General features: G+C 33.9%; 1 protein-coding gene and 1 pseudogene across 4 annotated transcripts; one reads left to right on the forward strand and one right to left on the reverse strand.

Annotated features, from left to right (window-relative positions):
• Window positions 1–921: 921 nt before the first annotated feature.
• LOC120251926 (syntaxin-61-like) lies at window positions 922–5,214 on the reverse strand. 4 transcript variants are annotated; one of them, XM_039260574.1, is made up of 8 exons: window positions 5,109–5,214; window positions 4,724–4,819; window positions 3,748–3,861; window positions 3,401–3,514; window positions 2,940–3,133; window positions 2,013–2,103; window positions 1,379–1,444; window positions 922–1,187 (listed from the first exon to the last, which is right to left on the reverse strand). In XM_039260574.1, the coding sequence occupies exons 2-8, from the start codon at window positions 4,775–4,777 to the stop codon at window positions 1,077–1,079; spliced, it is 744 nt and encodes a 247-aa protein (XP_039116508.1). In that variant the 5' UTR covers window positions 4,778–4,819; window positions 5,109–5,214; the 3' UTR covers window positions 922–1,076. The 4 variants fall into 4 exon arrangements, 3 of the variants coding, with proteins under 3 accessions (XP_039116508.1, XP_039116509.1, XP_039116510.1); XM_039260575.1 differs by having other exon boundaries at window positions 4,724–4,822; window positions 5,109–5,209; XM_039260576.1 differs by lacking the exon at window positions 5,109–5,214 and adding an exon at window positions 4,926–5,093.
• Window positions 5,215–18,199: 12,985 nt separating this feature from the next.
• Window positions 18,200–18,693, forward strand: LOC120251494 (annotated as a pseudogene).
• The last annotated feature ends 5,464 nt before the right edge of the window (window positions 18,694–24,157 follow it).

The raw sequence follows: 24,157 nt of genomic DNA on the forward strand, positions 1-24,157 counted from the left end.
ACCCTTGGATCATGTACCTAGTTTTGTTCACCCCTAAAAAATACTATAGATGTAATGGTCTTTTTGTTTGAAAAATTGTCAATAGACATTACAATTATATTGAGCTTTTGGGGGCCACCAAACTCTTGTTTGTTCAATGTTTTACAAGTCAAAAGTTAGTTAAGCTTTGCTCATTCCACTATTAAAAATGCCGTTGTCACAAATCTGAACTTTAGCTCATTTCCATTGCTCATAAAATTATTCAATTTTACTTTTTTTTTTAATTACATTACTATATGTTATGAGAGAATTAATTTTTTATTTTTGATTTAAAATTACATTATTATTATTATTAATAACCAAGCCAGCTAAATAAGACATTTTTGACAATTAGATAGATTAGCTTTGCATCTAAAAATTAGAATTTACTTGCAAAGTTATTAAATTCATAACTAACATAATAAATGCCGCTATTAGTCTTAAAAATAAATGTCCTCTTTTGGAATCCATTGAAGATAAAATTACTCCCTTTACTCCCTCCCGTTCAAATTAAAGATGCTATTAAAATTCCTAAAAAATATAGTATAATAGGACAATTTTACTCAATAAAAGACTATTTACTCCTGCTCCTACTCCCATTGACACACTCTCTTTAAATACACTTCACTAACTAAAATAAATAAAATTGAAAAAAAAAATCATACTTAATATTTATAGGATTTTTAAAAGTAACAACTAATTTGAAAAAAATAATATGCCCAGAGAGAAATAATTTGAATTAGGGAGAGCATTTTAAAAGATTTGTATTTTTTTTATTAATTGATCAATATTCCTTACATAGCTACTGGGAAATAAAGTTCATGGAGTGAACATACCTACAAAATAAACTCCAATCAAGAAAGTTTAAACATTAGAAATCAAAATTGAGCTAAATTGTAGATATAATTTAGAATTTAATTTCATAGACATAATTTCCTTTAGAGATCCTGGTCCACAAATATTACAACAATGAAACTTAAGCAAACAAACACTAAGAGCAGTCAAAACTACACAATTGCATACACTCTCACTAAAAATAAGCAAAATATTTGACAGTCTCATGTGAAGAAAACCAAAACAAAAAGGATGATAAAAAGGACCAACAAGAATGCTATCATCATGAATTGTCCCTTTGCGCCCGCCTTCTTCATAACCATAGCAACTCTTTTCTGGAAAAGAAAAAAAAAAAAGTTATTCTCCGATCATTGTATTGTTTTCGAATAAGGTCATTACAAATAGTCATGAGTCCCATTGAACAAATGAAAGTAAAACCAAAGGAAACAGAAGAACATGGAGATTTCAAAGGCAAGAAAGAGCAAGCTTGCAGATCTAAAAAAAATATTACAGTAAAGATACAGACCTGAACGAAGTCAAGCCGATTTGAGGCAGTTTCCATCTCCAAGCTCAATTCGTCCAAAATCTTCTCCTATTAAAACACAAGATTACAGCAACTATAAGATCTAGCATGTGTTTCATAGAATGACAAGCACCCATTTAATAAATAAAGTGGCAAGATAGAATGTCTTGAGCATCCATACCACTCACAGAGAAAGAAACCAACTGTAATGTTTTGACTACAGCCCCAAGCTTGTAGAGAAGACAGAGGCCTTGAAATACAGATAAATAGGCAGTTTTTACATCACCACTAAGCATGAACTTCCAACCATCTTTCTAGAACTATCCTTCTTTCTCTTTTTAAACTTCTACAGAAACAGAATTATGTGGGCAGTTACATAATTTTCAGTGCTTTTAACTCAAAAAGCACAAAATCTTCATCTACAGCATAGTGAATGCAGGTTGCCTCCATAGTATAACAATCTCATAATAAAGAAGCAAATGCAACATCACATATGAATCTCAATAGTCTTGAATGGCACATTGCCAGCATTGTACGGAGAAATATAAAATGAATTTGGTATACAGAAGTTAGAAATCAAGTCAATACTTGTGGTAACAATCAATATCAAAAATCAACATATGCAATGAAATATTACTTGTCCAATGAGCTCTTCATGTATTGTGAGTCCTACGCCTCCTATTCGTTGAACACTTGCACTAAGTTCATCCAATTCCTCATCTTGTTGTCTGCAGCAATTTAAAATATATAGTTAGTCAACAAAGTCATTCTCAAAGTTCATCAAGTAAATGTGAATATTTAGAAAAATCATCTTACGTCTTCAACAATGATATGGTTATTTGAAGAGCATGTCAAGCAACAAAAGTCATTCTTAATGTAAATTAATAATTAGATTTTCACTCATAAAATACCATCATGATTCCCCTGCTTCAATAGACCTCCAAAACAAATGATTCCATGCTCTGCTTTAACTTTCACTTTCTTTTTCCCTGAGACAACACTTCCAAAGGGAGGTATAAGACAAGGAGCTACTGCTGCTGGGAGGGTTGGAAGGTACAGAATAGGAAACGTGGAGACAAGTACATTTCCTACAGTAGATCGTGAGCCTTTGTGACTATTGTAGTAACATATGTTCCATTCAAAACATCATATTTATCATGACCAAAGAAATTTGGATGTCACAATATGCAATCGAATTCTCAGATCTCAAGATACACTTTGCTAGACTTGATAAGCAGCAAGTCCGCTACAAATGCAGCCCCTCGAAGTCTTGTGGCAAAATAAACAAACTTTCTGCTTGACAACAACTCCATTCAATAGTGCTTCAGTTAAATTTCAACAAAATTTGAAAACCTAAGGTCACTTAAAAATAAGTAAGAACATTCCATTTTGGTCATGAAGTTAGCAAGAAAAGTTTCTGCAAGAATTCTTGAAATTAGTGTGATGCATGTGCACTAGATTCTAGTGAAACCCAAAAATGGCAAGGGGATGTGGATAATACTCAAGCCTTTAAACCATGTATATCAAAAGTCAGGAATCAAGACAATGGAAAGAACTATATTACTTTATAAGGAGCATCTGCCGATCTGATTCAGAAGTGATAAACTCCTCATTGTCATGATAAGGGTGTGATGTGCCTGTCTGAGAAGCACTATCATTTGGAAGGCGCATCAACTCCCGGCGTCCGCCATTGTAACTAGAACCAATTACACTGCTCTTCTCCCTCCCAGCTTCTAGAGTTTTCCTTATTGTATCAACCTATAAGATAAGTGGTCCTTTCAGAATAGCCAAGTATTCAAGGCAAACATCAAGTTCAGAAACCATAAATGGAGAAGTCTGAGAGTAACAAAATTCCTCACATTTATTTACGCATTTGATCTATATACAATCACACAAATAAAAGAAAATTCCAGATAAGGAATCACAATAGTCTATCGCCATATGCAAGCTCAAACTTACAATCATGCAAACGAAAGAGTAATCCAATTCAAGATATAATATTTCAATTACAACAGAAAATTATACCTGTGTATGAGCAGTTTTGGTCCACCTCTTCCTTTTATCTAGCTCCTGCACATCAAGGCCATACCACGCTGGATCTCTTGCCGCTACAGCAACTGTCTTATCCAGCTCATCTACCTTTCTACCAAAAAATGAAGGATCAGTCTACATATTGATAAATCCATCGCCTAAACCAATCCATTAGATTAGACAACACACTCAATACTTTCTATTTAGTATCTACTACCAAAAACGAAACTTATCTACTACTAAAAAAGAAACTTGTGTATATAAAATTTATATACATAACAAATTTATAGATACACAAGAGATGGAAACACATGCAATTAACTTTAGCAGCTTTCAATAACCTGCCACTCAATGCTTTCACAGCTGGTAACCAGCTCTTTGCTTAAATGAACCCATTCCCCAGTATTTGAAGGAGTTTCTCCCCATTGATGAAAAGTAGCTTGTAACTTATCAATCTGTCAAAAAAGTCAGAGAACAAATTTACTAAAAAAAATAAGGTGTTCAAATAAATCCCTCAGTCGCATGAATCAGATCCTAGTCCAAAATATCAAGACTGCCAAATATAAAGGCACGCAAACGATCCTCAAACCACACAACAAAGACTTTTTACAGTAGAGGTTATTAATAAAAAAAATCTTTGGAAAAGGAAAACAGGTTAAGTACTTCATTGCCGTGCCTGCAAGAATTATTCCCACGTTTCACAACAGATAAATTCAGACTATCATGACACAGTTCTTAAAACAACATTCCTTGGCCACATTTATGCATCTCACCACATTTCATTCTGCCATTAATTATTTCTGGAGCTCTATACAAGGATAGTTACAAATAGAAATTAAAAAATCAAAAAATTAAAGCAGGCAAAATAAACACATAAATCTATCATATAATGCATTTTTATAAAAAAATACATAATGAAAAAAAAACTTCTCCACAAGCAATACAAAGCACATCCCCGGTAATGCAGTTAGTGTAGTTAGATGAATTGCAATGCAACTCTTCTTCAAATTAATCAAGTGATGTCCCTATCACAACTTGTACTGCAGCAACTAGAACACAGAAATTATATAGATTTGGTTGCCTCTAATCAAAAGAATCCAGCTTTATCTTGATGAAACTAAAGCATATCAGGGGGAAAAAAATAATATAGGAAACAGATTAATCAAGTGACATCTTGATGATTACATTAATTTCAGAAGCAAGAACATCTTTCAATCAAAAGAATCAAGCTTTAACTTCTTGAAACTAAAAATTTATAGGAAAAAAAAAATAACTTTTTTAAAGAAGAAATCATTAGGAAAAAATAACACAACTTACAGATTCTTGAATCTCCTCCTTGACAATATAAAATGGATCTTGAGCTGGAGTCATCCTGACTTCAGTCCATTCTCTTACGACAAACTTCAAATCTCACTGCTTAACCAACAAATACCAAAACATTAAAACAAGAAATCAAGATTCCCGTCACAATAGAAATTGAAAAGAAGCGAGATCCAAGGGAGATTGGAAAAACTCCAACCTCAAAAAGCAGGAAAACACTGAGAATTCACAAGCTATATAAATTTGGTGCTCAGATCTCTAGAAATTCCTAGAGGAATTTCGTCGCAAATTTGATGACATGATTGAATGATGATGATGAAGAGGAAGAGGAAAATCAAAGGGCAATGGGCAGCAATGAAGGAGATGAAGGATCGATGCATACCGGCGATGATGGATTGGCTGTTCGAGTTTGCTGCTGGGTAGCAGCAGTCCCAAATGAGCGATAATGGAAGGAAGGAGAAGTGGCGTCTTTCATGCTGCTGATCTCAAAGAAGCGAGATCCAAGCGATTATGGTGCTGATCTTAACGGTGTTGATGATCTCGAGAGAAGGGTTTTGCTTTGAGATAGGGAAACATCTGATCTCGGAGTAGATTTACGGTGGATTGTTAGGTAGCGCATGGGTGAACTGAATATTAGGATTGGAGTTGTGTTATGATCTAATTTATTTATTAGTACTGGATAAATTGGAAAAAAATATGGATTATTTATTTATTTATTTATTTTTAAGTATTTTTTTTTAATATGCGAGGATTATTTATTTCCACATGTTATGTATATTAGAATTTATATATATATATATATTATCATTTAATAATATGATTATTTTATTTATGAATAATTTACATAATGAATGATATAATTAAAAATTATTAAAAAAATTTCACTGAGCATGAATGACTCACTTCTAGAAATTTCATTTGTTTAAATATAAAAAATATGATCATTATAGAATTTGGCCATATTTTTCTTCTAATACTTTAATAAGTGATAAGAGTTCTATATTTTTACTTTTGTAGGGAGGGGCAAAGTAGACTGTAGTGGTATAATTTGGGTACCACTTTATAAAATTATCTATACATCTAAACATAGTGTTAATTTCATCCCTACTTTAAAAACTGACACATGGTAAATATTCAATTAAAGGTTTGATTGTCCACAGGAGAAAATTTCTTAAATCTTTCCAAATATCTTTCAAATATAAAAAAATAAAAACATGATGACCCATTTTTCCATCTACATTAGTACTTTTTTTACTATGCATACATTGAATTACATATCTTTCCTCCTTTATTTTTGAATTAATGGCCTACGAAGAGGAGAAGACCTTTGCCACTGTATACATACTGAGAATTCCAGATTTTTTCTCTACCATTCCGACATCATGAAGGGCTCCTCAGCTGACGAGTTCTTGCGCATCCACGCCGCCTACACCACCCTCTCCGGCCCCACGAAGCACACCGACTACGATTGGAGCTTGGCAATTCCCGATAGGCTCTGCCCTGATAGCTTCTCTACGTTCTATGGTTATTTTCACCGGTCTTAGGAAACGAATCAGTGCTAATGATGGATCTAATTTGAGTCGTTTGATGTGAAACGGATGGCTGGATCTCCACCATGAATAGCCACGCATGTTTGGAGCTATCGGTTTGGATGTGTATTAGAGATTTTTGACCGTTGGATCTAAGTCTTAGTGGATGCAAAAAATTATAATTTGATCTCTTAAACTGGAAGAAAATTTGAAGAGGAGAGAGACACAGAACCATCAAGGCCGAGGGAATCGAGGAGATTCTGGCAACGACAGTCAAATTGAAGGAGATGGTGAGAGGGGTACCATCCCGTCGTTGTTCTGCACTACAAAGAGACGCAGATCATTGACAGTTGGCCACATGGAACCCCGCATGGCATCTGGTGCACCGGAGATGGGCAGGGGAGGGAGGGATCGAAGCAGGCAACGGCGTCGGCGATCAAGGGGAGGGGTGTAAGGGGTGTAAGAGCTTCGAGCAGCCTTGCAAATGGTGGATGGCCTTTTATGTAAATATATTTTGCAAGTTGGGTTTTGTTAATTTTATGTATAATAGGCACTTTGATGATTAAATCTAAATTACGTGCTTCTAATTCAAGAGCATAATAATATACAGATTTTCTTATTTTGGTGGTTCATCCAAATATAACTGATTTGGTATTTTAATTAACAGTAAAAGATTTATTTCATAGGTATAAGATTAAGGGGAAAAAAATTACTATAAAGAAAGGTATTATTTTTCTTCATTATTTTTTAATTTGATTCAAAATTTGAAGTTTATTTTTGTTTTGATTTTGGTTTTGGTTTGGTTCACAGGGGTAGGATATTCGAGATATATATATATAGGCAACTCAAAACATTAATCAAGATATGCGCGCGCGCACACACACATATATATATATAGTTTTAAAAATTTTCTTTTATAAAAATAGCTCAAAACATTAATCAAGGAAGGGTAAGAGTTTATTATTAAATTGTATTAACACTATTTGTAGGATAACATATCCCAAACTAATATATGGCTCTTACTATTAGCAACGACAGGATGGCATTTATATTTGCTTCAATGAATGGCATAAGCATCAATTAATTGTAGGACTAATGTGAGAATTATCAAATTAAAGAATGTGTGAAAAATATTTCAAAACAGTCAAATTTTATTGGTTGTAATAAATATTTATATTTATTAAAAAAATATTTACATTAGTTAATTAAGCGTATAGCCAGATGATATAATGGTCTCTAATGGTCAACAACGTTTGTAGTTGGTTGTTAATTTTATTTTTCATACAACACCATTTATTTGGTTTATTATGATATAATTATATATATATATATATATATATATATATATTAGATGTAATTTTTATTTTTCAGAGCATCTTAATTAAGCTATAAATAATTATTTCCATATTGATAATTTAGTTTTTTTATTCATTACATTATACATATATCCGCATCTTATTATATTATTATTTTGATTGCCTATTAATAAAAATAGAACCTCAATATGTTCAAATGTTTCATTATTTAAAAGTTAATATTTAATTAAATAAAAAACCCCTAATTATAATTGTTTTAAATTTGATATTATCAAATTGACAGAAAATTAAGGTTTTGTGAATACATCATTTATTGTTATGAGATAGATGGTATTAAACATAAACATTTTTTTTATTAGTGCATGATTGTTGTTTGTGTTTTTTTTATTGAATAATAATAATAAAGGGGATTGAAGTGTGTCGCTTACCTGACTGTTCTCAGCGTTGAGATTTGTTCCAGACACGTGTGTATGTCTATATACATGCATACTATCCTACTTTTGCCACTAAAGTTCTTCTGCTGCCGGCTGTGACACCATGGTCTTGTTTAGATAATAATTTTACTTACATACTCAATTTATTTTCTTTAATGCTCTTTTGCTTTTCCACGAAACATCATAGCACGTATGTTGATAGAACAATACATACAGTCTCATGTAAGGTTGGGTATATGGCCGCATGTGTATTGTGATTTTGATGTTATTTTGTGTAGTTGTCATCTTGCCTATTGTGAGTGCAATTATACAAAATTTCGTGTGAAGTTGGTTAATGTTCTTTCCAAAATTAGTATGATTTGGCATATATTGTAGCATTAGTGATGATTATACCCTATCGGTATATTATCATTAGTGTGATTTTGATAATGTCGCAATCCAGTTTTGTTGTGGACTTATGCCAAATAAGTTTTTGTGTACCCTATCGGTATCAAGACTTTGGTTATTGATTTGTGATTACATGTGCTTTGTTGTCCTATATTTCTTATTTATTGTGATTCGGGACCCTCAGGCGGGATCGTGATAAATAAAAAATTTGGTTAAAGGACTTTTGCCAGCTGTGCATACGAATCATTTATTTGTGGTTGCATGTTATTGTAGTTGGTTTACATGCATAATAATTCTTTGTTGTTTGTTGGTGCCAGCTTCTTTGCCAATGCAGTTAGCTTCTGTTAAAATGTTGAACAGAACTAATTTTGAAGACTGGAAAGAATCTTTGGATATATATTTGGTGATAACCAACATGGATTTGGCTTTGAGAGAGGAAGAGCCTATGGCTCTTACTAGCCAATCTATTGCAGTTGATTGGGCTTCTCATGAAAAGTGGGAGCATTCAAATAGGGTGTGTTTGATGGTTATGAAGTATATTATGGAAAAGTCAATTAGACAAAGCATACCAGAGACTAATAATGCTAGAACCTTTCTGAAATATGTTGGGGAAAAGCTTAAAACTTTTTATATGGCTGTGGTAACTCAAGAAGAGGAGTCCATTAAAAGGTCAAAGCCTCACATTGCTGAATTTGTAACCTCTAGTTCAGAGCAAAAAGATAAGTGGAAGAAAGGTCGTTGTGATAGGTTTCAAGTTGATAAAAGGAAAAGAACTAAAAAGGCGGTTCAACCTTTGGAACTAAAGAACAATTTTTTCAAAGGAAAATATAGATATTGTCATAAGTAGGGTCATAAGGTGAATGATTGTTTTGCTCTTAAGAAGAAGAAGCATGAGAAGAAAAAAGAGAAAGAAGGGGTTCACAAGCCTGAGGAAACCAAGTAAAGCTGAATCAATCGTAATTGTGGGAGATGGAGCTAGAGTAGTGATAGAAGAGATAAGAGTTGTATCTTTAGATTTGCCTTCTAAACATACTTTGTTGTTGAAAGATGTTGTTTATGTGCCTTCCATGAGAAGGAATTTAATTTCACTTTTAGCTTTGGATAGCTATGGCTATACTTTTATAATTGGCAATGGAAAGTTTGTTATGCACTTTAATTCTATTATTTTTGGATTAGCAGTTTTGTGTGATGGACTATAAATGCTAAATTTGAATAATATGCTTGTTAATTCTATTGCTGGAAATAAGCGTAGAAGGGTTAATAAAAATTCTTCCATATTATGGCACAGGCGTTTGGGTCAAATTTCTAGAACTCAAATTGAGAGATTGGTTAAACAGAAAATTTTGCATGATTTGGATTTCTCAGACTTTGAAACTTGTGTTGATTGCATCAAAGGAAAATTTACTACCAAAGTTAGAAACAAAAGTGCAAATAGGTGTACTAACTTAGTAGAATTGGTTTATACAAGCATATGTGGACCAATTACACTTAGTGCTATGGGTGGATTCAAATATTTTATCACCTTTATAGATGCCTTTTCAAGGTTTGGTTGGATATATCTTCTTTAGGAAAAATCTAGTTCCTTAGATGCTTTCAAATCTTTTAAGGCTGCTGTTGAGTTAAAGACTGGAAAGAAGATCATGTGTGTAAGATCTAATAGAGGTGGTGAATATTATGGTAGATATGACGAGACTGGAAGAAATCCAGGACTTTTTGCTAGATATCTCCAAGAATGTGGAATTAATTCTCAGTATACGATGCTTGGTACTCCTGAACAGAATTGGGTGGCCGAGAGACGCAATCGCACACTTTTGGACATGGTGAAGTGCATGTTGAGCCATTCGACTTTGCTAAAGTTCCTTTGGGGTGAAGCTTTAAGAATTGTAGTGTACATCTTATCAAGTGCCAAGCAAGTCATTATTGAAACTACCCTACGAGCTAATGACGAGAAAGAAACTAAGTTTGAGACACTTTCATGTTTGGGGTTGTAAGGCAGAAGTAAGACCTTATAATTTGTAACTAAAGAAGCTTGATCTAAAAACTATTAGCGGATTCTTCATTGGCTATTATGTTGGTTCTAGAGGTTACAAATTCTATTGTCCTTCACATTCTATGCAAGATGTTGAATCTGATCAAGCTATATTTTTTGAAGATGACTTGGATAGTGAAATGAATACACCATGTTTAGTTAATCTTAGAGAAGATCGAGTTGTCATTCCCGTGCCGGCTAGATCATTACTAGTGGATATTCTAGTTGTAATTGTGATCAAATTAATCCAAATAATGTTGATATAATGTAACCAGTGATGGAAGAACAAAGCCAAGGTGATGTCATAGAAGATCTTCGAAGATCTCAGAGAATTCGGAGACCTTCCATACCAAATGATTACATTGTATATCTTCATGAGCATGAGTATGATGTTAGTAGTGATAATGATCCTACCTCTTTTCAGGGAGGCTATGTCTAGTTCCCATGCTTCTGATTGGTTGAGCGCTATGCATGAAGAATTAGCTTCTATGTTACACAATGGCATTTGGGATCTTGTGGAATTACCAGTTGGATGTAAACCTATTGGGTGCAAATGGGTTTTCATGACTAAGCAAAATCCAGATGGTAAGTTGAAAGATACAAAGCTAGACAAGTAGTGAAAGGCTATAGTCAAAGAGAGGGTATTGACTACAAGGAGACATTCTCACCGGTCTCTATTAAGGATGTTAGTATAAGCCCTAGCCCCAATACATTGTATGAACTCTTATTATTTTGATAATTATTATGAGGCATCATTTTATCTATTGTTATTTTTGTGCATAGTTAATAAGATAAAATATCCTTGAATATTGGTTCTACTCAAGTTATCAAATGCGTGATTTGGATAGTAAAACCTTGAAGCATAAACTAGAACAATATTGTAAATGTCTCTAGTCGATTATTTTTATGGGAATGAAAATAAATTAAGACTAGTCTGTCTTTCATGAGATGGCCTTGTTTTACGGGTCATAGGATATGAGATATCAATTAAAGGACATAGATACATGTTAGGGAATAGTATACCTGGATCGATCTGCTCTTAAGAACACTACATGATTGTAAAGTCATAAGTGTTTTTCTCAAGCAATTCTTGTACTCGAATTCTTTGACCTAAAATCACTATGGATCTCGGATGAATCCTTACATGCTTTAACTTACGCCTAACGTTATTCGTAACTGAGTGGCAAGTACGGGTATATTTGGGCATGTTGCGGTTCATGCTGAGAGACATGAGTGAAGTGAAGGGATTGTCCCTCTCTATAGAAAGAGTAAATATCACTAGCCACTTGATTAGTGACACTGAGTAGTACGTGGCCACGCCCAAGGGAAATGATAAGAGTTATCATTTACTTGACTTAGTCAGTTTATTAAGGGATCAAGAAATTAATTAGCATTAAAATAAGGGTGACTCGCTCCATGCCTTATGCTAATTAAGATATTCAGTAGTAAAAGATTGTATGAGGTTGCAATAGGTTCTGTTAATTCTCGAAATTGACCTTCATTTAATATTGGGTAATCGTATTATCTTGCTAGAGAATAATTATGATTTATGAGTGTTAAAATTATTTAAGCTCATTGCCAATGTTAAATGGACCTACAGGATCGTACAAAGCTAGACAAGTAGTGAAAGGCTATAGTCAGAGAGAGGGTATTGACTATTAGGAGACATTCTCACCAGTCTCTACTAAGGATGTCTTCCGTGTTATCATGGCTTTAGTAGCTCATTTTGATTTGGAACTTTACCAAATGGATGTTAAAACAACTTTTCTCAATGGGAATTTAGGTGAAGATGTTTATATGGCCCATCCTAATGGTTTTGTTGAAGAGGGTAAAAAGCATTTGGTATGCAAATTGAAGAAGTCTATGTAGGCTTCCAAATAGTGGTACTTGGAGTTTGATCAAGTAATGACTTTTCTAGGCTTTAAGGAGAATGCTTTAGACCAATGCATCTATTTGAAGACAATTGGGAACAATTTCATAATTCTTGTATTGTATGTTGATGACATACTTCTCGCTAGTAGTTGTGTTGAACTCTTACATGAGACAAAACAAATGTTGCATAGCCACTTTGATATGAAGGACCTTGGTGATGAATTAGTTGTTTTGGGTATCCAGATTTCTCGAGATAGGTTACATGGCGTTGTTGGTTTGTCTCAAAAAGGATATATTGAAAATTCCTTAAACGGTTTAACATGCATGCTTATTCCCCATGTGATGCCCCAGTTCAAAAATGTGATAAGCTCTCTAACTTACAATACCCACAAAATTAAGAGAGAGAGTTGAGATGGAAAAAGTGACAATGCCTTTTAGCGTATGTATCGCAAGTGCACGGGTTTATCGAAGTAATAATACCCTGGTGAGTGGGTAGTCGTATCCACAGGGAATAGTGATCAGAAACACAAGGATTGCTATTTAACTAAAGTGAAGATGGATCAATAGTAGTGTGAACAATATCAATATGAAAAGAAATAAAAAGAACAAGAAAGAGAGACGCTATAAAAAAAATGAGAGGAAAGGCAATCGATAGAAAGTGGGGCACCCGGACATTGCTCCCCCTAATACTATTGCTTCAAGTGCAAAACCAACTATTATGTCTCCTAACTGATGCTTAATGAGTCGTGAAAATCCTAAAATACATGGTCCCAAACCTAAGGTCAACCGTGACTAATCCTACACTATGCCCTGGCGGAGAAATCGCTCAGTCTCAACACCTCATACTGTGCAAAGTTGCTTAAACCCCTATGTACTCCAAGTGATAAACCCTATTACCTAACATAGATCTAACCCTTTGGTCCAGGAGAAAGACCCCTAGTCACAATTAAGCTCCAGATACTAAGGATTACTTCAATGTTTCACTCAATTAAAGACATCAATTAAAGAAACAAAATAGAAAGGTCAAAGAAACAATATCATTCTAGGGTTTACAAGTCCAAGTATCCACTAGGGGTTTAGCTCTCCATGGAGCAAGATACAATCAATAATGAAATCGAAAGTAAAAGCATGCAATCCATAAGTAAAACCCCTTTGTAGTCTGTATCAATGGCCTTGTGGAGCAGCCTCATCTTCTTTAAGGGTTCCCTTGTCAAGCCTAGGGCACACCTCGCCTAATCGATGCCGATGAAAGTTCCCCCAATAACTATCTTCCGAAGGAACGCGGCGTTAAAGGCTGTAGAACCACTCCAAAAACCTTGCCAAAGCCTCCCAAACCCTAGCCGCGAGTGCCTTCAAAGATGGAGAAAAGATGAGAAAAAGATAGGGCAAAAGATTCTGAAAACGGGCTCAAATCGTGACTTAAATAGGGCTAGAGTAGGGCATCCACACGAGCGTGTGGAATTTTCACACGCCCGTGTGAATCTGCAGGAATTGATTTTCTGCGGCCTGTGAACAGTGACTTCTACAGTACTTTGCTACAGTGATTTTCTACAACACCTGCTAAGCCAAAATACTCCCGAGTCCACACTTTTCATCGAGGCCACATGAATAAGCATACATTCATGCGGTAGATCGCGTTGCTTCTTCCACAAAATCACATTTGACGATAATCTTGCTAACTTGCACAAGTCGGAACACATGAGTGTGACTGCCTTTGTGCCCCTCCACTCAGCATGTTCACTCGAGCACAATGGAGGTTGGCACCCACTCACGTGTTTTTGAGCACAACTTGTGTCTTCACGTTTGTTCACTCCAAGATTTCATCAACAAAGTGCCTCTACGATCTACTTTGGCTTTTTTCTTCCATTATTGTCTCCATAACCCTACATGCACAAAAATAACACAAATACACATGTATGAGCGATAAAATCTGAGAAAAGTAATGCTCAATGTAAGAAAAGAATACTTCGTATTACTATTACACAAGCACTTATCAAAAAGTACCATATGCTTCCTCAGTTGGCTATCTGATGTATGCTCAAGTTTGTACTCGTCCCGATATTGCATTTGCAGTAAATTCTTTAGTGAGATACTTAAGCAATCTTGGAGTGGTTCATTGGGAAGCAGTAAAAAAGGTCATGAGATACTTGTAGGACACTAAGGATTATATGTTAACTTACAAGAAGTCTGATCAACTTCAAGTTGTAGGCTATTTTGATTTTGACTTTGCAGGGTGCCAAGATTATAGAAAATCAACTTCTGGTTTCGTGTTTATGATGGCAGGAGGAGCTATTTCTTGGAAGAGTGTTAAACAGACTCTTACCGCTACCTCTACTATGGAAATAGAGTATGTCACTTGTTATGAGGCTACTTGTCAAGCCATGTGGCTAAAAAATTTGATTTCTGGCTTTCGTATTGTTGAGAGCATTTCTAGGCCACTTGTGATATGTTGCGACAATACTGTTGCTTTGTATTTCTCTCAAAATAACAAAAGATCTTTACATTCGAAACATTTTGATATTAAGTACTTGTTTGTTCGAGAGAAAGTTCAAGAATTTTAGACTCGAATTGATCATATTGCCACAGAACACATGTTAGTGGATCCAATGACTACGGCTTAACTGTTTGTCTATTTCAAAAGCATGTGACTCCTATGGGTTTAGTTAAGTCTTTTGATGTTTTGAGTTAGTGGGAGTCTCAATTTGAATGCTTGAACCCATTATTAGACATTGTGTATCTTGTTTAATTTTATATATTTTATATATATGCAATTTGATATCCATTACCATTATTTTATATAAAGTGTGGACATATTAACCTGTATGATATTTTATTCCTATTGGATATAAATTTCTGCAGTGTGAAATGTTTACCACTTTATTTTTTTTGTTGGTTTATATATGCATGTTATAATAATCCTTATCGTTTTTTAACTGAGTAATGATATCCAAGTGGGAGATTGTTGGGTAATTTGTGGATGAGCATTAATCACTTTTTTGAATCATAGTAGGATTATTAGTGTGATATAATATTTATGGATATTATTTTAAATGTAATATATATCATATTTCAAACAATGTTTTAATCTTACTATGACTATATTTTGGGTCCTAATATAGATAGGACATTATGGGTTGGACTATCTATATTTAGCTATTGAGAGGTTTCTGCTCTCATCTATCAATTCACACATCTCTTTAGTTCCCCATAGATGAAGAGATTTTGGATTTGGCGAGATAGGAAGAGAGTAGTTAACCCTCAAATTTCATTAAGATTAATATTAAGATATGGATGCTTCACTCGAACCAAGCATGTAGATTTCATTTAAGTTAATGTTAATCGTCTCTAAGATTATGCTATAATATGTGTCGATCTTTATGATCTTCAGAAGATATAGATTATCAATTTCAACACATTTGACTTGATACATTTTTCTTCAAAAGAAATGACATGAAATGGCTCCATGAATTGACCCTAATTATCTACACAATGTAGCATTCTTGCATAGACTAGCTTTCATGTATTTTCTTAGGTTGATTCTAGAAAATTGTAGTTTTTTTATTATATATATATATATATATATATATATATATATATATATATATATATATATATATATATATATAATGGAATGTATCAGTGACATGATTTTCATGTTCAAGATAGAAAGGAAAAATTGTATACTAGAAGTCCATGTGATGGTGTTTACTTAATTTTAGTTAGAATCGCTTTACTTAACATAGATTATACTTATTAGATTGGTCTTTCTTAATATAGATTACAACTTAAAGTTAACAGCTATGTATTGTCTATATAATGGAGTGTGGCATTCACATGTCAAAGTTTGGTCCAAACTAAGTCAAATGATTCATTTAGAACTGCAGGCTTATTATTATATATAATGTATCAATGTCAAAACATGGTCCATTCTATACATGTCTATGGATGCATTCATGCTATAGTGAATTTTATTATTATTATTATTATTATTATATATAAAGTGGAGTGTGGCATTAACATGTCAAAATTTGGTTCAAAATAAACCCAAAGATGCAGTTTGAACTGTAGACTTATTATTATATATAATGTATCAATCTCAAAACATGATCCAATCTATATATATATCCATGAATGCATTCATGCCAAAGTAACATGCAATAGAGGCTAATTAATATGGGTTAGGATGGCTTTATTAATATAGGTATATGTAATGGAGTCAACAACTATTAAAATAGGATGGATTTATTAATGTAGGTATATGTCATGAAGCCATCAGTTATTAAAATAGGATGGTTTTATTAATGTAGATATATGTAATGGAGTCAGCAGCTATTAAAATAGGATGGAGCTATTCCCATGCAAAGCATGGTCCAAAATCTATAAATGTCTAGATGCATCAACGTCAACAGTTATTATGAATATTTTTTTTTTAATAATTTAACATAAATGCACAGCCATGAATTAACAGTAATATTATTTTTAAAAATAGTAATTTAAAACTTTCCGAATCTATATATATATATATAATCAACCCATTCATCACTTTGCAACGAACTTAAAACCAATATTAGGGCAGGTATGAATTTATTCTTATTTAGTTTAAAATTCTGCATTGATGCTTATCCTTATCAATGTTTTTAAGTCTAATTTCTTTACAAAATTATTCCATTATATATCCTTATAAAACCTCATAATTTGCATGGTCCTTGCTGTACAAACATTAGTGAGGTGAATTGAATATTACGTTTTACTTTTTCTAAAAAAGCAATTATAAAATTTTATAAGGTTATATATCAAAAAAATAAATTGATGAACGAACTAACTTTTAACCTTTTTGCCCAACTTATATATATATATATATATATATATATATATATAGTTAGTTCAAATATTTTTTCTTTTATAAAACCTGAGTTTATATTTGGATATTTTTTTAAGAATATTTTCTTTATTTTTTTAAAAACAAATAGTTTAAAAATAAACATATTTTCTTTATTTTTTATGTTAAAAATGTAAATAAAGAAATTATTTTTTACTTTATTACTATTAAATTTTTTATATTTATAATTGTTTATAATATTGTGACAATTAAATTTATTTGTAGGTAAAATTTTTAGAAAATGCAAAATCAAGATCCTATCGTTGTTACCATGCAATTTAAAGTAATATTGAAAGAAATACTTGAAAAATTAAAGCCGTCACCACGAAGTTATGAATGTGAGAAAGGTGGCCCATATCATGGACCAAGTTTTATATCAAAGGTGGAATTTGAAGACATGCTTGAAAAACATGAACAATATGGATTTAAGGTGTATTTATTCAAATTCATTAAGGAAATACTATTTAATGGCTTGGATGAGGTGAACGAGGGTTTTGTAAAGTAGGGTATAGTAGGGTAAGGTAAGGTAAAAGAATGTTTTAAGCTATACCTTGTTTGGGGCTTAGGTAAGGTAAATGGAGGTCATCAAACCTTCTAATGTTTGGATTGAAAGTAATAGAAGGTGAGGTTTTATATTAATATTACTAAAATACCCTTGAAGCTATAAATTGTATTTTATGCTAATTTTACATATATATATAATGCTATTTTTGTAAATTAAATGTTCTTATTCGACAATTTACAATATATTATTATTATTTTTTTCCAAAAAGAACTATACATATTATGACTTTTCTATAGGGTATGGATGTAATTGTTCAAATTGATTAAGGGCATTTCGGTCATGTAAAATATAAAAACCTCCAAAAATCCCCCATTTTGGAGGGTTGAGAATTGGGGTTTAACTAGAGGTTTTTCAACCCTCCATATACCTTGACCCCCATTTTACCTTGGATTCAAACATGGTTGATCCAAAACCCTACCTTACAAAACCTCCCAAAAGCCTCTATACAAGCAAGCCCAAGGGATGAATCACTACTTGTGGAGCTTTCTTTGTGGGCTTGGTGAGGCCATGTTCTTGAACAGGACTTTTGTTATTGACCTTGATGTTTGTTTCGCTTTTCAGTATACTTTGAGTGGTAAGGATGAGGATGGAAAGGATTTTAGGTATTACTTTGATTTTGAGCACTTGAAGGAGTCAGCTTCAATGGTGGAGGAGCAGGAGTTTTTGAGGTTGGAGATCCTGGGATCAAACAATGAAAGGTAAGAAGAGTAGTGGGGGGAAGATTAAAATTTGAGTTATACCAATGTAGCTCAAAAAGGACCAGAGCATGATTATATGGAGGCAGTTTGATGGCCCTGATGTCAGAGAACTATTCATATTGAGTGTGTGAAGGCCGGGCTGCCAAGTTTATGCAGCAACCGTGGTAGGCAATGTGGAAGTCTAAAAGGTTGATGGATATTGTGATGCAAATTGCTACTAAGATGGATTAGGACTATGATGTTGTCTATGTCGTTTGAGGGGGAAAGTGTAATGAACCAAAGTGAATTGTTGAAATTAATTCAGATAACAACCCAGATTCTTACTAAAATCAGGACTTCCATACAATTAGAGCCCCATTTCATAAGAAAATCAGTCACTAAGTATACATCTAGTGATCCAAACAACATATCAACCCCAAATCTACACAGAGTATTATCGAGTCTCATCAAACACCAAATGAGAGAATTGAGTTCATAAAGCTTCAGATCTAGTAAAAAACAAAAGGAAATATAGGAAAATAGATAGGAAATAACTTCCGTCCAGCTGGATTGCCGATGATGATCACTGGAAACTGTAATAGGCCCAAGGTTCTCACTAAGCTATTCATTACCTTTCCTCTTCCTTCTATCATTTTTTTATACCCCCTTTCTCTACTACCTCATGGTCTTCCTTTCCTCCACCAATGAACTGGTTCCTTGTTGCCATGTTGGCTAGAGTAACGAAACCTTCAAGCTTCGTGTTGCTTCTTTTCTCCTTTTTGCTCTTGCGGAAACCTGGCAAGGATTCCTCCACCACATCATCCTTTCTAGAAATCAAAGCTTGGGCTGAAATGACTGACGTGCTCCTCTGCACGTGCATTTTATTTAAGTTGCTATCTCTTGGCTCCAAATGCCTTCCTTCTATAACAATATCCCCTCATGGACTTGAACCTTGTCCTCAAGGTTCAGATTAGGAAAAGATTGCCTGAATTGTGTAAGAACTTCCTATGAGTTATCCTGTAATGCTTGGCCTTCTCATTATAAAGAAGGATTTGCTATACAGGATTACCATCTCTCAGTATAGTGCGTTGTTGAAGAACAACAATGGGTTGCAAAACTGGCCCTTGTTCAGTTGAAAGGAATGGTAGTGGAAATGGAGCTGGTTGTGCCATAGGATCACCTTCACATTTCTGCAATAATGATATATGAAAGACTGGATGAATTTTGGATGCCACAGGTAATTTTATGTGATAAGCCACGGTCCCAATCTTCCTTAAAATCTGAAAGGGCCCGAAATACCTCATAGACAATTTGTGATTCTGATCTGTTTTGCTAGAAGGGTTGAAAACACCCACTCCCCTTTATTAAAAGAAAGTTCTGATCTGTTTTTGTCTGGCATGGTCTTCATTCAAATTTGTGCCTTGAGTAGATTTTTTTTCAATTTTGCCAATATTTGATCCCGTTGTTGTAGAATAGTAGAAATTTCAGGAGGATCATTATCATTAGAATAATATGGGATTAAGGATGGTGCTTCTTTTCCATAGACTATGGGGCTGTTTGTTTGCAAGGTTTGGACTGGGAATGGATTGGGAATGAATTAGGAATGGGCCCAATGCAGTGTTTGGTTGCAAGGCATGGGAATGTGTGAGGTTTCTTTGGGGAATGAGATAAAGGGAGAAGGTTGATTACCATTCAGCCCAATTGGTTGAGGAATGCCCAATCCGGATGGTGAAATATCCATTTTACCCTTGGCTTTAAAACTTTTTCCATCCAACTTTTGTCCTTCTCCTTTCCTCTTCCTTTGGTCTGTGAGAGAAACCTGCATAGAAACCACCACCGTTGTCGGTCTGTGCTAGAAATCCGTCTGCCAACCGCCTGATCTTCAAGGTTTGCATTTTTCTAAGCTTGAATTGTTAGTAATTGCACCTTTCTTTGATGGATACTGGTTAGTATCTTCAAGCTTGTCCTGTTCGTTTCTCCTTGTTTGGATCTTCAGTATCCTACATCTCTTCTCTTCTCCTTGTTCTTCTTCCTGTTCTTTATTTCTTCTTTCTTATCTTCTGAAATTTTTTCATGTTTGATTTGCAAATCTTGTCATCTAAATAAATTTTTAAAAATGGCTACAAAAAAATGGCTATCATTTTCTCAGAAGGAACAAGCTAAGCTGAATAAAAAGGCTAGTTTACTCTTCAAAGAAAATAAATCACCACTCACTTTCCAAAATAAATGTTGCATTGATCACTTGAGTTACATGTCAAAACACACGCGCACACACACACATATATATAACTTAGTTAAGGACGAAAATAAAAACTTTTATTTGAAAAAAACTTAGTTACCAATTTATTATTATTCTGACACATTTCACATTTAGTTTATTATGTCTTAATCATCAATATGAATGACTCTATTCATTATTATCATGCTCTCCACTGGATATATGAAATGGTTTTTTTTTTTTATATATATAAGATGATAGTTTCATCTTATAGACTCAAATGAACCATTTGTTGGAGAATAATTATTCTTGAATATAACAAAAAGCTAACTTATGCTTTATCAAATCAATTAAATATAAACACCCAAACCTTAAATATCAACTAACTCCCTCTGATCGGCCACCTTACAAACACTTTGAATAGAACATCAAATGAAATAATCACATGATATGTAAACCTTGATCATTCTTCCATGTGTTCATGTTTGAATATATATCTTTTTTAAAAGAAAGTCAATATTAATCTTTCCATTTTTATCTATCTCTTGTCATGTTAGTTTATATATATGAAGTGTGTGACATTCATTGGAGTTTATATATGTAGGGTTTTGTATGTACTTGAAATCCCTCTTCTATTTCACATTATATATGTTGATGTGCTTGACATATATGTATTTGTGAATTTATTGTTAGCTTTGTTCTGTATTGAGTTTTTGAGCATTTCTGTGCATGTTTGTATATATGATCCCATGAAAGTACTTAAAATGCATGATCCTTCATGTGCATCTTCGTGGAAAAACATTAGACTAAAATAATTAATTGTTATTTTAGATATGAAGAATATTAAACAACTTCAACGATATGCCGCAATGATTATGTGTTACATCTACGTGCTAAGCCTCATGATCACCACATGTGTAATCAAGCAAAGAAACAATAGAAATAAAATGATTCAACGGGAGATTGTATCAACATCTACACGCCGTCACAGACAACAAGAGTACCTTCACCGTGTGGTTTATGAAAGTGATATAAAATGCATTGATAAGTTGCGTATGGACCGACGATGTTTCCATAATTTGTGTCAGTTACTAACTACTACCGGTGAGATGCGAGGCACTGTAAATGTCGGGGTCCAAGAAATGACAACAATGTTTCCTAACATTATAGCACACCATGTGAAGAATAGGATAATCAAATTTGATTTCGTCTGATCCGGAGAAACAGTTAGCCGACATTTCCATGCAGTATTGAAGTCAGTAATTCTTTGCCACGGTGTTCTATTAAAAAAACCATAACCTATACCTAAAAACTCAAGTGACTTTAGATGAAAGTGGTTTAAGGTAAATAACTTAACTTTTTTTTCCTTTTTAGGTTTATTTATATTTTGTAAGTGACATTTATTTCAACTTAGGGTTGCCTAGGAGCATTAGATGGCACACACATCCGTTTAAATGTGCCTAAAGTTGATCGTCCAAGATATAGATCAAGAAAGTCTGAAATAACGACGAATGTACTCGGTGTCTGTAATCAAGATATGCAATTTACATATGTCTTGTCTGGTTGGGAAGGTTCAGCTCATGATGGCCAAGTTCTTAGGAATGCCATAACAAAGCCTAATGGGTTGAGAGTTCCGAATGGTAAATAAGATGTTCCTCTAAATTTTTTTTTGTCTGTCTAATATTACTAACAACGGTCCATAAGACAAATTTTACTTTTTTTTTTACACCTCTTAGGTTTCTACTACTTAGTGGATGCTGGATATGCAAATTGCCCTGGTTTTCTTGCTCATTTTCGAGGGCAACATTATCACTTAAGTGCTTGGAACGATGGACATCAACCACGCACAACTCAAGAATTTTTCAATATGAAACATGCAAGTGCGAGAAATGTGATCGAGAGGGCATTTGGTCTTCTAAAAAATTGGTGGAAAATTTTATCTAGTCCAAGTTTCTATAGCATAATCACTCAATGACGTATCATCAACGCGCATTGCCTGTTATATAATTTTATTAGGAGGAAGATGGCAGAAGACCCCGCCGAAGATGAAATTGATAACCTAAACCTGGAGGAACAAGAAGAAGATGATATGGAAAATATCACAGCTGTTGAACCAACTGAGGAGTGGACACAATTTAGACTTCATATGGTTGTTGATATGTATAACAATTAGCGTTTAGGTTGACATATGTTGTTTCATATTCTCTACTTATTATATTTTGTGAGATTGTACTTATTGTGGATTTTGGCAACATGTGTCATGAAATATATTTGGTTGGTATTTCATAATTATGTCATTTGTGTTTTGTGTGACATGTGTCATGAAATATATTTTACTTGCTCAACATGTGCTTTTGTCATGAAATATATTACTTCATATTCTCTAGTTATTATATTTTGTGAGATTGTACTCATTGTGGATTTTGGCAACATGTGTCATGAAATATATTTGGTTAGTACATCATAATTATGCCATTTGTGTTTTGTGTTTTCTTATTTGCCTAGTATGGATTCATAATCACAATCAAGGGGCAGGGGACAAAACAAGCATTTCTGGACTGTAGTTGAGGATAGAGCACTTATTGACTCATTAATTGAGTTATCTACAAATCCTTATTGGAGGGCAGAAAATGGGTTCAAAAATGGGTACCAAATTCAATTGGAACGAATGATGAAGGAGAAAATTCCCCAAACGACACTAAAGTCCGTCCCCAATATTGAGTCTCGAGTTAAATTATTTAGGAACAAAACCACTTCAATTGCCGACATACTAAGAATAAGTGGTTTTGTTTGGAATCACGAAAGGTGCACTATCGAATGTGAAAAAAGTGCATATGATGAGTACGTTAAGGTATACACAAACTGTTATTTGGTAAATTTATATTGTTATTTTATATGTTGTTTGTATTACTAATTCTACTTTTCATTGCAATGTAGTCTCATAAAGAAGCTCCAGGGCTTTATGGAAAATTGTTTCCATTTTTCAACGACCTAGTCCAAGTATTTGCAAAAGATAGAGCACAGGGCACTGTAGGAGGAGATATTGGTGATGATGCAGAGCATTATCAGCATGAGAACATTAATTTGAATGATGACATGGCTTTCTTTGAAATGGCCACCGATGATTTTGTTATGTCAACAGAAGAACCCATTCCTACTCAGTCTCCTATGGTATCTGATGCCGGTACCTCAAAATGCGTCGTAAGAGGAAAATGCCAACAACGGACCAATCATTTAATAAACTAAATGACAATTTGAATAACTTTGCAGAAATGGTTGGTCCAGGATTTCAGGTGTCACGCCCTGACCCGCGGGCCCACGGGACACGACAATCGCCGCAGCAATCCCGAGGAGGGATACCCCGCCACTCAACCCTCAGGATGCCGCAAGGCTGATCAATACACCTGGAATTCAACAATATCTAACGTAGATACAGAGACAACGATAATAATAACAACAACAACAACAACAACAACAACAACAACAACAACAACAGGATACAGGAAAATATAGGGGTTCACAAAA

The sequence above is a fragment of the Dioscorea cayenensis genome, chromosome 20 (assembly GCF_009730915.1).
Source record: "Dioscorea cayenensis subsp. rotundata cultivar TDr96_F1 chromosome 20, TDr96_F1_v2_PseudoChromosome.rev07_lg8_w22 25.fasta, whole genome shotgun sequence".
Taxonomy (NCBI): Eukaryota; Viridiplantae; Streptophyta; class Magnoliopsida; order Dioscoreales; family Dioscoreaceae; genus Dioscorea; species Dioscorea cayenensis.

Coding starts and splice junctions, on each gene's coding strand:
- LOC120251926 (XM_039260574.1), bottom strand. CDS start 4,777: ATGACTCCAGCTCAAGATCCATTTTATATTGTCAAGGAGGAGATTCAA. Junction 3,134..3,400: donor CCAAAACTGCTCATACACAG/GTATAATTTTCT, acceptor CTTATCTTATAG/GTTGATACAATAAGGAAAAC. Junction 1,188..1,378: donor ATCGGCTTGACTTCGTTCAG/GTCTGTATCTTT, acceptor TTTCTTTTCCAG/AAAAGAGTTGCTATGGTTAT.